Here is a 13,196-nt window from a genome sequence, read left to right as displayed (position 1 = left end):
TAACCCCTGGGAATTATGGGCCTCACTGTTTCATTCTCATTTCCACAAAGTGGTCTGTAGAGTTTAAAAGGGGCTCGTGTAAAGTTCGTGCATTCCTGCAGTGTCTGCGCTCAAGCTGGTAAACAGAGGCTGCAAAATGGATGGCAGAAGGAAGAACGTAAGTGGGCTATTATTTCAGAACTGACTGAGGGGCGAGGAAGAGATATATATACACTACAGGAAACAGCAAACGTTCTCCTGCTGTGGTCCAGAAGACATCATACATTTTTTTCATATTCCAAACAGAAATGAATTTTAAATCCTATGAAAATTTTAATGAAATCTGTCAACAGATATGGGGGGAAAATTCCCACATTCTTAGTTACTGAATTATTCCATCCAGTGGCTACAATTAAATATATATTTTTCCCCCAAGCAATGAAAACTAAGTCAGGGTGAGGTGAGAAGACATGCATTTATGAGAGGATGTGTGTGTCAATGTGCCAGAGACTCTGAAAGAACCGCTCATCCGGGCATGAGGGTTCTCACTGCAATGGGGCCGTGGTGGGCGGGACCTTCCACTGTGTGCTGCATTGGTACAGGTTTAGGCATGGAGTATAGCTACCCAGTAGCCCTTAGTATTCTCAAACATTGAGTGTGTGTGTGGTGGATGGTGTAACTTGCTTGTTTGGATCAGATCCTCCTCTCTTCTTCTACCTTCTCTGCTTCTCTGCCTCCCTCTGAACTTCTTCCCTCCTCCTCCTCCCCATTGCGTACTTGCCAAGTATCCTGTTGTATGACAATAAATCCATGTGGGTGAATAACAGTTTCTTACAAATTTTACAGGACAACTGAATCTTATACCACATTCCTTTCAAATTACATGAAAATCTAACTACACACATGAGCAGAGTGGAGGGACATTAGATTGTCTCCTCTCTCCCACCCCGTACAAAACACACCCACAGAATTGAGTTGTCATACTATCCCACCCACTCTGTAACCAAGAACCTCTGCTCAGCTGCTCACCTGCTCTGAGTAGTCATTTCCGTCAACATCATCACTGTTGGAATGGCCTCCTGGACTCTGTACATCTATCCCATGACTCTCCAGGATTGCTGCTTCTTCGAAAAAAGCAAATAGATCCCTAAATTATCTGTTACATTATTGTAATAGCCAAAACACTGAATTAATCTTTGTGCTGAGGAAATCAGAATGTAATTAAACAAGAACCTAGATTCCTCTACGTTTTGGTTCTTTTAAATTGCAGACAGGTAGAATTCAGCTGCACATAGGCCAGGAGAGGAACACAGTGGTCATTCTGGAGCCCCTGCTGCCTCACATGCCACATCTGAGTGGTTGACTGTTAGGTGCTTCATAAATACTTACCAACTAATTAAACAGCCCTCCTGTCTTGGGGTTCTGTAAAGTGTTTGAGAATTGTATTGATGGGGAGTAAGTTTAGAATTGAAACACAATTTTAAAAGCTCAAAACCAACCCCCCACCCCAATCTCATTAATTCATGTTTCTGAAATGCTCTTCTTAAAAATCTGTGTTTTGCTTAACAGAAACCCATGGGGGAGGGGAAGGAAAAAAAAAAAAAGAGGTTAGAGTGGGAGAGAGCCAAAGCATAAGAGACTCTTAAAAACTGAGAACAAGCTGAGGGTTGATGGGGGGTGGGAGGGAGGGGAAGGTGGGTGATGGGTATTAAGGAGGGCACCTTTTGGGATGAGCACTGGGTGTTGTATGGAAACCAATTTGACAATAAATTTCATATATTGAAAATAAATAAGTAAATAAATAAATAAATAAAATAAAATAAAAAATCTGTGTTTTGCTATGTTCCCTATTAAGACTCTTTCATTCCAGTTCTATTAATCATATGTTTCTTAATACCTAAGTCACAGCCCAGTAACAACAAAGAAGCTCAGGGTCTCACTCCCTCTCTCAAGACCTTAACAAGCATCTTTACTATGAGGCACAGGAGTAATTGGTCAGGGGCCATGCCTAATTCTAGATTCTAAAACATTAAGAACAATGCCATTATTAGTATAATACAAATACTGCAAGAAATTCTAATTCTTAAAAACACAAAGAAAAACATAAGGACAATTCTTGTTAGGCTTAAAAGTAAGGATTGTTAAGACCTGCAGTTCTAAACTGAAGGTACTTTCAAAAAAAAACCAAAGACCAAAAACCAAAAACTGATGTCTAGGACTGCTTCAAAAAAGAAAGCAGCCTCTCTGATACATTACCAATATTGGCTCTCCTCTTGATCTCCTTCCGTCTGTTAGCAAACCAATTATATACTTTCAGGGAGGTAACTCGTTCCAGATCTGACAGTTTTTTGCCTGTGAATGCATGCAATAAAATTCAGATAGTCTGCATCTGAGACTAGTTTTAAGGAATAATACTTTTCTTTTTGAAAAGTTCTTTTGATTGCATATATTGCCAGAACAACAGATACGGGGGATTTTTTTTTTAGTAGTATGTATGCACTTAAATTATTACTGAATGAATAAACACTAAATACAGAAATAGCAACTAATAACAAAATATTTCAGAAAACCACACAATACTAAAGAAATTTCAATACTAAATACAAAATTAATAAATTCCACAAATTCAACTCTAGGGTTCAAAGGTCAGATGATAGTACATGGAGGCTTCATTCAATTAGCATCATTCTAGATGAGTGTGTTACTCTTCATCAAGTTTCCAGGTAGTTGAAGTTTACTTAAATCTTTAAAGCCTTATATAAACTAGTTTCCTGCTGTCTTAAGACAGAAGAATAATTATTGTCCATGTTTTCTTGACTCTGACCATCCATTATTATAACTATACTAGAACACATAGCACAATTCAGGTTGCATTTTAAATTTATTACCTTCTTTGCTGTCAAATGTGAATTCTTACAGATTAACACCATGCCTGCAAACAAGGGTCCACCTGTACCTTTTCCTCCTCCCCTGTCCTTTTCTGTCTACTAAGCTTTTAATCCACAGTGGGTGGAGAAGCCAGAAAAAAGGTTAAGGTGTTGATGACACAGGGTGAAGTGTTTTCCAGGAAGGCTCTGAGTTCCTGCACAGCTTCTGGGGTGGGACTGTGGCTGGTGTGAGGTTAGGGTATAGGTGTCACTGGAGATGTGTCTGTAGGGTCTAGATTGCTAGAAGTCAGGCTTCCGGGTAAGGGAGAATAAATTACAGTTTAATTATGATAAAATATTGACACTTTTGTATCTATAGCCTTTAGGCCATTCAAATTAACTGGCCAAATGAAGATCAATTGATCATCTTAACTGAGAACAGTTTCTGGTAACAAAAACCGTAAAATGTGGAATAACATTTTAACACATGGAAAAAAAGTCTTGTATCTTTAAGTGTCTCCGTTGACTTGCACGGGAACAACAGGACTTTAGAATGGAACTACCCTAAGTTTTTCCTAACGATGCAGAACTCATCCCAATGCGGGAAAGATTAACAAGCCAATTTTAATAAGAATTCATTCTTCAAACAGGAATACAGAATTATATAACACTTGCAAAATACATACATACATACATCTTTTCATTTATTTACAAGACTTGCTTAAATATTCCAAACTTTAAAATTATTTTGGAATTGATATAGTTATGCTCTATTTTTAAAGACATCTATATAATCTTTATCATTTCCAGGCCTCCTATCTTAAGCAGGGATACTCTCTTGCAACCTTCCATATGAACACCTGATCTGGACCACCATAACTACATCCCCGAGAAGTACCACCCGAACAGGACAGGGCAGTGACTGCACAGGAGGGTGGTGGGAATGGAACCTAGGGCACTCAGTTGCAATGAGTAAAAGAAGATTCTTGTCCCAGATGATGACGTGAGGCCGAGAGCTCCACCGCTGAGTTAAGTGGCAGCTGCCGCCTTACCTGGCTTCTGTATAACTGCATTGCAAGCATTTGCAATTTCTTCTCTCTTGGCTTCATCTGGGTATTGATTCTCATTGAAGTAACTGCAGGGGCAACCAATTAAGACACAAAGTTTGTACTTTAAGGAACGTGCTCTCATTAAAATGCTAACCCACTGAAAAATCACGTTCTTCTTTATGATGTGGCATTACAGCGTCTAGTCCAGGCTGTCCAATGGAGCTTTCTGTGAGGATGGAAATGGTCTGTTCTTTACTATCCAATAGGGTAGCCACTACTCACATGTGGCCGCTGAGCAGCTGAAAGGAGGCTGATGTGACTGAGGAAGAGAATTTTTAATTTGATTTAATTTTAGCAAATTTAAATTTAAATTGCTAAATGTGACTAGTGGCTACTATATTAGTGCAGGCCTAGCTACTGCTTTGCCTCATTGAAAGATGTCCTTGATATAAAAGTTGCCTGTATACATACAGTTGGCTGAAATCATAGAGTTGTGTTACGGAGGTGCTGGTAACAGTAGGACCTTTTTGTGTGTGTCATATTGGTTGTAGTAGCAAAAATTTTAAATTACCAAATTGTGCAGAACAAATTACAGGACATCTATATTTATACACAGCTATTTAAAAATGACTAGGAAAAAATAAGAGCTCTATCCACTGACCTGAAGGGATGTTTACAACATTCCTAAGTGAGAAAAACAATCTGCAGAATAGTATGCATGGAAAATGCCATTATGGAATTTGAAAAAATCCTGTCTATGTGTACATAAATTTGCATGGATAAATGCTTAGAAGAGTACACATCAAGCTGTAAAAATCAATTACTTCATTGTGGGGGAAGGGGACTGGTGGAGAAGATTTAAATATTTTTGTCTTTTTTCATATGTTACAAAAGCACGTATTACTTCTGTACGATAGTACTTAAAAGAAATTAGGTTTACTGAACTTCTCTTTAGCATTATCAGACCTGTGAGACTCTATGTGGGAAGAGAATGCTTACTAAATGCTACTTCTGTTGTCATCTATGATTTTAAGAAAGAAGATCTTCATACTTTGAATCCATCAACTTATGATCAGGAAATAATCCCTTGTTAAGGTGCTAAACCTCCCCTCTCTTCAGGGGCCTCCCTTCTCTTACAATGCAGCTTTTCCATTCCGTCCCCCTCTGGTAGATGTGCCATTCACCAGGAATAAACACGGGAGGCCGCAGACCCTTCTTGTGAGCCCCCAAACCCAACTTCTGACCCCACCTCCCATCCCCGCCGTCTCCATGGAGTGCATCCTTTGCTGTGGTCCCGACACAGCTGCCAGGACTGGAAAGCCTTTCCTTTTTGAAAACAGGAAGTCCTAGAACTAGATCATACCAGTCCTGTCAACCATCTTCCACAGCGGTCTGCTTGATTCTGTGATTTAAGCATCTCATCCTACATGATTTTCTAGTGCTCATACCAAGTGACTGTCACCGTAACTGCCCCACTCCCACACTCTCACTGGACCTTTACCTTTACTCCACTTGTGCGAAAACACTCTGAATTAGTTTCAGAAGCCGGCAGCACCGGCATCAACTGGGAGCTTGTTAGAAAGGTAGAATCCCCCACCTCAGCCTCAATCAGAATCTGAATTTTAACAAGATCTCCAGGTGATTCAAATGCACATTAGTGTTTGAGAAGCACTGGATTAGCTTCTTCATTTAAAATTCAACGAAGACAACAAAAGCAGTTATTAAGTACCTAACACTGTATGTTTGCACTGTGGGTAAAGAGAATTAGAAGTTTATGACTTCAAGGAGTTTACAATCTACTGGAGGAAGACATGGAAATCAATATACTTGTGGCCAAATTCCATAGGCTGTCTGAAGGGAGTACTCCTGGTGCACAGATGAAAGTGTGCTCAGTGTGGTGTGCGGGCACCCAGAAGGATGTGGCAGAGGAAGTGTGGTCTTGAGTTAGGTCTTGAAGATGGGCAGGAGTTTGCAAGGCAAAGAAGAGGAGGAAGGGTATTTAATGCAAGGGGAACAGCATGTGTACAAGCAAAAGGTAGATAAAAGTGTTGAGGATTGTGACCACAGAGAATTCAGAGTGGTTGGACTATGGGGTTCACAGGAAGAAATGAGGAGATATTAGCCTGGAAAAGTAGGATGGGGTCAGCTTGTGATGAGCCTTATTTGTTCTTGTCAGTAGTACAGACATCATCTTGAAATACAGGTTTCCAAGTCACATAGAGACATACTCCGATCTGTGTTTTAGAAAGATTACACATCTTCCAGATTCAATCTTCTGAATTCAACCTCCATCATCTTAATTCTGAAATTCTCCAATCAACTTTCTACTTACCTACTCCTCCTCTTCAAAATAATTTTTTCACCTTCTTAATAATCTCAAATCCTTTTTAAAAAATGTTTATTTTGGGCGCCTGGGTGGCGCAGTCGGTTAAGCGTCCGACTTCAGCCAGGTCACGATTTCGCGGTCCGTGAGTTCGAGCCCCGCGTCAGGCTCTGGGCTGATGGCTCGGAGCCTGGAGCCTGTTTCCGATTCTGTGTCTCCCTCTCTCTCTGCCCCTCCCCCGTTCATGCTCTGTCTCTCTCTGTCCCCCCAAAAATAAATAAACGTTGAAAAAAAAATTAAAAAAAAATGTTTATTTTATTTTTGAGAGAGAGAGAGACAGAGTATGAGCAGGAGAGGGGCAGAGAGAGAGGGAGACACAGGATCTGAAGCAGGCTCCAGGCTCTGAACTGTAAGCACAGACCCGACACAGGGCTCGAACTCACAGACTGAGACCATGACCAGAGCTGAAGTCAGATGCTTAACCAACTGAGCCACCCAGGCGTCCCTCAAATCCTTTTTTTAATAAAGTTTTTATCTATTTATTTTGAGAGAGAGAGAGAATTTGAGAGAGGCTCCATGCCCATCGAGGAGCCTGATACAGGGGTGTGGGTGGAGTGATGTCACAAACTGTGAGAGTCGGACAAACCAAGAGTTGGATGTTCAACTGACTGAGCCACCCAGGTGTCCCTTGAATCCCTTTAAAAATGCTCCCCCCACCCAACTTAAAAAAATCTGTTTATCTATTCTTTTTCTGGCCTCACCTTTCATTTCTTAGCCTGAACTTCATGGTGAGCCAAATCAATAATATCCCTTGGGAGAAACTTAGATTATTTAGCTTTTCTGTCCTTCCACCATACCTGTCCAGCCAATCTCCTACCCTGCAGAAAGCACCTTCCACAAGTTTTCGTCCATCCTTCTCTCACGGTACCAAGTGTTCCTGGACAAAGTCATAAAATAGGGCCAGTTGGTTTCTTTATAAATCTGTGCTTTTCAACCTTAACTGGGCCCCTCATTTCTGATGGGAACTCATTCAGTCTTTGCTGTTTTTAATATTCCATCTTTCAGGCCCCACTTACCTGAAACCTTTTCACTCTTTAAGTCCCAAGCCCTCAAACCCACCACTGTCATTCTTTTTACAGATGACCTTGCCTCTCTTTTACCAAGATAGAGGTTATTTAATGAAGTTTGCTTAATGTTTTTAGCTTTTCAACTTCTAAACTTCTTGGAGTACTGCTCATTCATTTCTTTATCTCATGGTAGAGGAAGATGTGTTCTCTTCTTCAAGGTCTCCTTTTCCACTTGTATCTTTGATCTCTTCCTCCTTTCTTTCATTTGCTCAGCTCTCTCCAGTCTTTTTTTTAAAATTTTTTTTAACGTTTATTTATTTTTGAGACAGAGAGAGACAGAGCATGAACGGGGGAGGGTCAGAGAGAGGGAGACACAGAATCCAAAACAGGCTCCAGGCTCCGAGTGGTCAGCACAGAGCCCGACGTGGGGCTCGAACTCACGGACCGTGAGATCATGACCTGAGCCGAAGTCAGACGCTTAACCGACTGAGCCACCCAGGCACCCCTCTCTCCTGTCTTTCTTGCGTGCCCAACCTTTTTCCCTATATATATGCAATTACTCTATTTTGCTGATTTTATGATGTATGTTTATTATCATAATCTCTAAGATCAGGTTATATCTTATAATTAGTGGTGTCTAAAAATAACTGGCAGTGTTTTTTTTGTCTCCCCTCACTGTACACAAAATAAAGGTGTGTCTTACAATCAACGCCTTCTCAGATTTGATGGAATATGGTTCAGACCTACAGGTTCTATTTCAGTAGCAGCTCTAGGGCCGCTATACCTCATTATGGCAACTCTTCTTCTAAATTACTGCAAAGCCAGTGATTGACTCTCTACCCCTATAATGTCTACTTAAGATTCCTAGTGCACATCTCTAGTCATGGCACTATAGTTAAAACTTTTTAAAGATTTATTATAGAGGTGTTCAGAGCTCTACCCCAAACTACCTTAGCTTCTTTATCTGCTGCTACTACTATATATGCACGCTACAGTCTAGGAAAATGGAATAACCTTGTAAACTCCTAGTATCTCTGTGCCCTTCTCCTGCCAGTGTATTTGCTTTTTGCCTCCCCCCAGCCCAAATCTTGTCTTTCAGGATATTAGGTCAGGTATTAGCTCTTGGCCAGTCAAAGGTAAATATCACTCCATGAATCCCACAGCACTCCATCTGTCCCTCTCTTACATTTTTTCATCTTGTATTATAGTTATCACTGTATACATCTCTCCCCGACTACGTTGAAAGCCACTTGAGGTACAAGTCTGATTCATCCTTATATGCCCTCCTCACTGATGACAGCAGTGACAAGTCAATAATGATGAACAAAGTAAAGTCACCCTCAACCCAGTGTAGGAGTTTCCAAAAGAAATAAATACCACTGTAAGTGAACTGGTGAAAATCAAGAGTTATAGAAGTATTGTAAGAGGGTCTCAAAGATACATATTAAAGAGATGATTATCTCTTAAGAGCAAGAATACTGGGATGAATGGAAGACAGGGAAATACTAGTGGTAATTAAGATTGGTTTTCACATTGTTTTATATACTTCTCAGCTGAATTTCTGAAATGAACATATGCTATTTTTATAAATTTTTAATAAAAGAACTTTGGGAAAACACTGAACAATTAAGCACTAGTTTAATGATTAATACTCCATAAACAATTTATGTTTGGAAAGTGTATTTAGATCAGCCAGGAAATATTAGGATTGTGACTACTATTCTAATGATTAGTAGAACAAAGCCACAGTATGTTTGGAAGCTAAGTTAGAATTTGCAGTTATTCATGGCATATGTGATTTAATGAGTTAAAAAGTCTTAAAAATCATTTTTACTGTGTATTTTTAGGATCTAATTATATAAAAGTAAGATGATCAGAGTAAAAATAAGTCAGTAACTTCTTCCAAATCAAAGAATGTAAGAACTCACTATAGTTTTAAATCTTTAAGCCTGACAATTAGTCATTTCTTCTCTGTTAAGGTCCTATTATTTTTATAATTAGAAATGTAGGACTATTGAAAATATAAATTTTCAGTAAAATGTACTACTACAGCTGGAAGTGTATATGCCAGACTATGGAATACCACTTTCATCTTTTGCCTTTCTATAGTATTTCAATGTTTAAAAAATATGAATTCAAGACAGACAGTATAATCTAAACTGATAAAATATAGTTTAAGATACCCCATCGTAATTATACAAGTTTAAGATGTACTAATTAAAAATACTCATTGCAAAGCTCTTAAAAAATTTTTTTTTGCAGTGGGAACAGATACACAATACCAACATAAAGTGGAAGTGGTTTTAGGAAAGACAAAGGTAGGCCAGGAAATAAAATATCCAACAAAAATGTATTACATGACTGTGAGTAAGGCCCTGTACTTGAGGAGTGAACGTAAGTTCAAATATAAGCCCTCATCTTTAGAACATGTGGTTCAGCTGAGGAGGAATATATAAAAAAAAGTTAAATAGTAGAAGGAGTCAAAACAACAGTCAAAACAGTAACAGACAAACCAGAATACACCTAGCCCCTAAGAATATAAATGATGTGCTAAATAAATTCAGAATAGATTTCCCAACCCTGATCTGGGAAAGCTCACTGAATTGGGCAAGGTTTTGACGAAGGCACAGACTCCAGGTGTTGGTGAGGAAAGGTCAAAGTTAACAGTACAGACAAAGATATAAAGGCATAAAACCCTGAAATGTGCTTGGAAAACAAGACAACTGGTAATGCAATCTGATTAGACTATAGGTGTTATTTACAGGGAGATCTTGGTTTGCCTGAGATAGGGCTGTTACCTTGAATGATTAACAAACTCACTTGCCCAAAGTATCCCACTTTAGACAATACGTGGTCACTCTGCAACCACATCACATTATTGACTTATCTGAATTTAGTGTCAAAATGCCCTAATATTTTTCATGTGTGCTCTCTGAAAGAGGGCATGTTAATTGCTCAGAAAAAAAGGAAGCATCAAAGAAGATGGTTAACTATAGTTTCTATCCAGTTACTCAAAAGAGGAGCTATCTAAGCCCAAAGAATCTGCATGGCACATAACAGAAATTCAGTAAGCAACTGTTTGATTAATAGATGGTTGAATAAATAAATACATGAGGGAATAAATGAATGAAAGAAAGAACAAAGATAAAAACAGAGAATAGTGGTTTCAGTTAAGGCTTTTTTTTTTTTTTCAGTTTTTTTAAGTTTATTTATTTTGAAAGAGAGTATGTGAGTGCTCAGAGAACGGGCAGAAAGAGAGGGAGAGAGAGAATCCCATGCAGGCTCCGTACAGTCAGTGGGAAGCCCGACAGAGGCCTCAAACTCATAAATCGTGAGATTACAACCTGAGCAGAAACCTAGAGTCCAATGCTTAACCCAGGCGCCCCTTCAGTTAAGGCTTTTAATGAAACTAAGAATATCTTTCAGGAGAAAGCCAACTGAGATCTCACCATATTATATATTTAGACTAAGATATAGTTGAATAAAGTTATATTAGTATAATGTTTATTTCTGACATATATATAACGAATAGATTATCAGCGAGGTTGGGAAATAAGCCTAATGACTTTAATTTTGAAATAATCATTTAGGCACCCCCCCCTCCCCCAAATGTTAAGTCCTCATTTACCCCAGGCAATTGGCTAAATGGTGGCAAAGATAATCAGACCAGGTATGTGTGTATGTAATAAAACATATAAAATATTACAGAATGGACTACACTGGGGTGCCTGGGTGGCTCTTTATTTCGGCTTAGGTCATGATCTCACAGTTCATAAGTTTGAGCCCTGCATTGGGCTCCATGCTGACACGTGGAAACTGCTTGGGATTCTCTTTTTCCCTCTCTAGCTTATACATGGTCTCTTTCAAAATAAATAAGTAAACTTAAGAAAAAAAAAAAAAAGAATGTACTATATTGGTGGTATAAATATAGTATATAGGAACAAAGAGGAACGACCATTTGTGCAGGGTCTTAAAAAAAGAGCAGGGAGGGTGGGTAAAGTGAATTTATACAAGGCAGAGGTAACAACATATACAAAGAAAGGGAGTTATGAAAGAGCTTAGAATGTTCTGAGAATGTGGAGGAACGTGGCTGGAATATATTGTACCTAAGGTGGGGTAGTTGGGGATCAAACTGAAAAAAAACACTGGGTCCAGATTTTAATATGACAGACTTTGCAGTAAACTTTTTAGGCAACTGGGAATGAAGGTTTTTACAGGGGTATTATACGGTCAGATTTATTTTTATAGGGCAGTATCTCTGGTTATACTTGACACAGAAGCCAGTTAGCGTGGCAATAGCTGAGGAGAGGGTCTGCAGTAGGCTCAGGCATGGAAAGAGAGAAGAAAGGTGAGATTCAAGAGACATTTCAACATGGGAATAACTCAAGACCTCCTGCATTTAGGAACCTCTATCCCCATACACAAAAAAGATAGCCTTAGGAATAGTCCACGCTATTTATCATTTACCTTCAAGCATTTTAACCTTTAGATTATGTCAAAGAAATAGATATTTCTACTGTTACCGAGTGGACAAATTATAGGAGAATTTGTCATATTAAAGTCTCTAAGACTCTGAAAGAGATCTGTTTCTACACTGGAACTCTGGAGTTCAAAACATACTTCTGTCCCAAGTAAGAATATTTTATAGTCCTAGACATTTTCCAAGACAAAAAAGGGAAAGAAATGTAAACAGAAATCTACAGGTAGTAATAAAAAAGTAATAAAATAAATCCTAAGGCACTACACTTTTATAGACAAAGGACATAGTCAGCTGAGTAATCAGTGAATATCTTCACAGAGAGAAATCAAATGATCATTTTGCCAGACAATGACAGCAAGGAATTAAAATGAAAAGTGGCAAAATAATTTACATGAAATGAGAAACCATAAGCTAGTAACAAATGGAAATGTCCTTGAAGCACTTTCATTTCAATAACACTGAAGTCTATAAAAATTGCAGCCAGAAAATTCCTCCTTTTGTGTCTTGGTGAACATATAGAAAAGATGGGGAAGGACTCTTTAAGGGATAATGGCATGTAAATGAACTCCCCCCCCCCCCCCCCGTGCCTTTATGTGAACTATGTCTCCTGGAGAGATATTTAAACCTCACTATTTTAGTAATTAAAAATAAGGTTTCAGGACCTTCAAACACTGCCCACTATCTATAACCCGGTGTGCATTTCTTCACCACTAAGTAAAATTACTGAGCAGTAGACAGGAAAGAGAATAACATGAAACTAAAGCACTTTGGAACCCAACTGTCCCATCTCCTACTTGAATCATCTATGTGTTACATGATCTTTGGCAACAAAAAAATTCTACATTTTATTTTCGTTTGTTCTTAAACAACAGACTGAAGACCGAGATGAAAAGGGAAAACCTCCAAGCGTAGCAGCTATCTTTTGTTGATCCATAAAGGCCTAAGGAACCCCCTTACTTAGTTCACATTCACATACAAACCAGGATAGTGATATTCTATATTTTATCCAAAGATGTCAAAGTCCCTCTGATACTAATCAGACCTTAAAGTACCCCTGAGAAACAATCAGGGACCAGAGAAACACAAGAGTAGAGCTAGAAATTAGCTATGCATATGATTCTTCACTAGTTAATATAGACTTCAGGACAATTAGGGACCTTGAAAGATTATGCACTGATCAACATACTCATTTGAGAAATGGAGACAATGACAAGCTTATAGATGACAAGCTCTCCCAAAATTATAGAACTGGCAAGTTTCAGAGCCAAGCTTTTGTTCTCCTGAGCTCATGTTCTTTCTACTACTGCTTGCTAAGAACACTGCTGGGTGTAGTGAGCTGAATAGTGTCACCTAAAAATTCATGTTGGCCTAGAACCTAAGAAAGTGATCTTATTTGTTAATAGGGTCTTTGCAGATGTAATTATAGTAAGG

General features: G+C 38.8%; 1 protein-coding gene across 8 annotated transcripts in view; it reads right to left on the bottom strand.

The window, feature by feature from the left end:
- HMBOX1 (homeobox containing 1) overlaps window positions 1–13,196 on the bottom strand; it is a 196,402-nt gene that overhangs the window by 14,922 nt on the left and 168,284 nt on the right. For 2 of the 8 annotated variants that reach the window (XM_032592873.1, XM_030312688.1), the window contains 4 exons: window positions 3,899–3,981; window positions 2,236–2,331; window positions 1,009–1,103; window positions 697–768 (listed from right to left, as the gene is read on the bottom strand). In XM_032592873.1, coding sequence (XP_032448764.1) covers window positions 697–768; window positions 1,009–1,103; window positions 2,236–2,331; window positions 3,899–3,981 — 346 coding nt within the window. The remainder of the gene's footprint in view (window positions 1–696; window positions 769–1,008; window positions 1,104–2,235; window positions 2,332–3,898; window positions 3,982–13,196) is intronic. The other 6 variants (XM_030312693.2, XM_032592874.1, XM_030312691.1 and 3 more) reach the window with 5 other exon arrangements.

The sequence above is a fragment of the Lynx canadensis genome, chromosome B1 (assembly GCF_007474595.2).
Source record: "Lynx canadensis isolate LIC74 chromosome B1, mLynCan4.pri.v2, whole genome shotgun sequence".
NCBI lineage: Eukaryota > Metazoa > Chordata > Mammalia > Carnivora > Felidae > Lynx > Lynx canadensis.
Note: the sequence above shows the minus strand (reverse complement) of the source record. Positions and strands in the feature narration are given on the sequence as shown.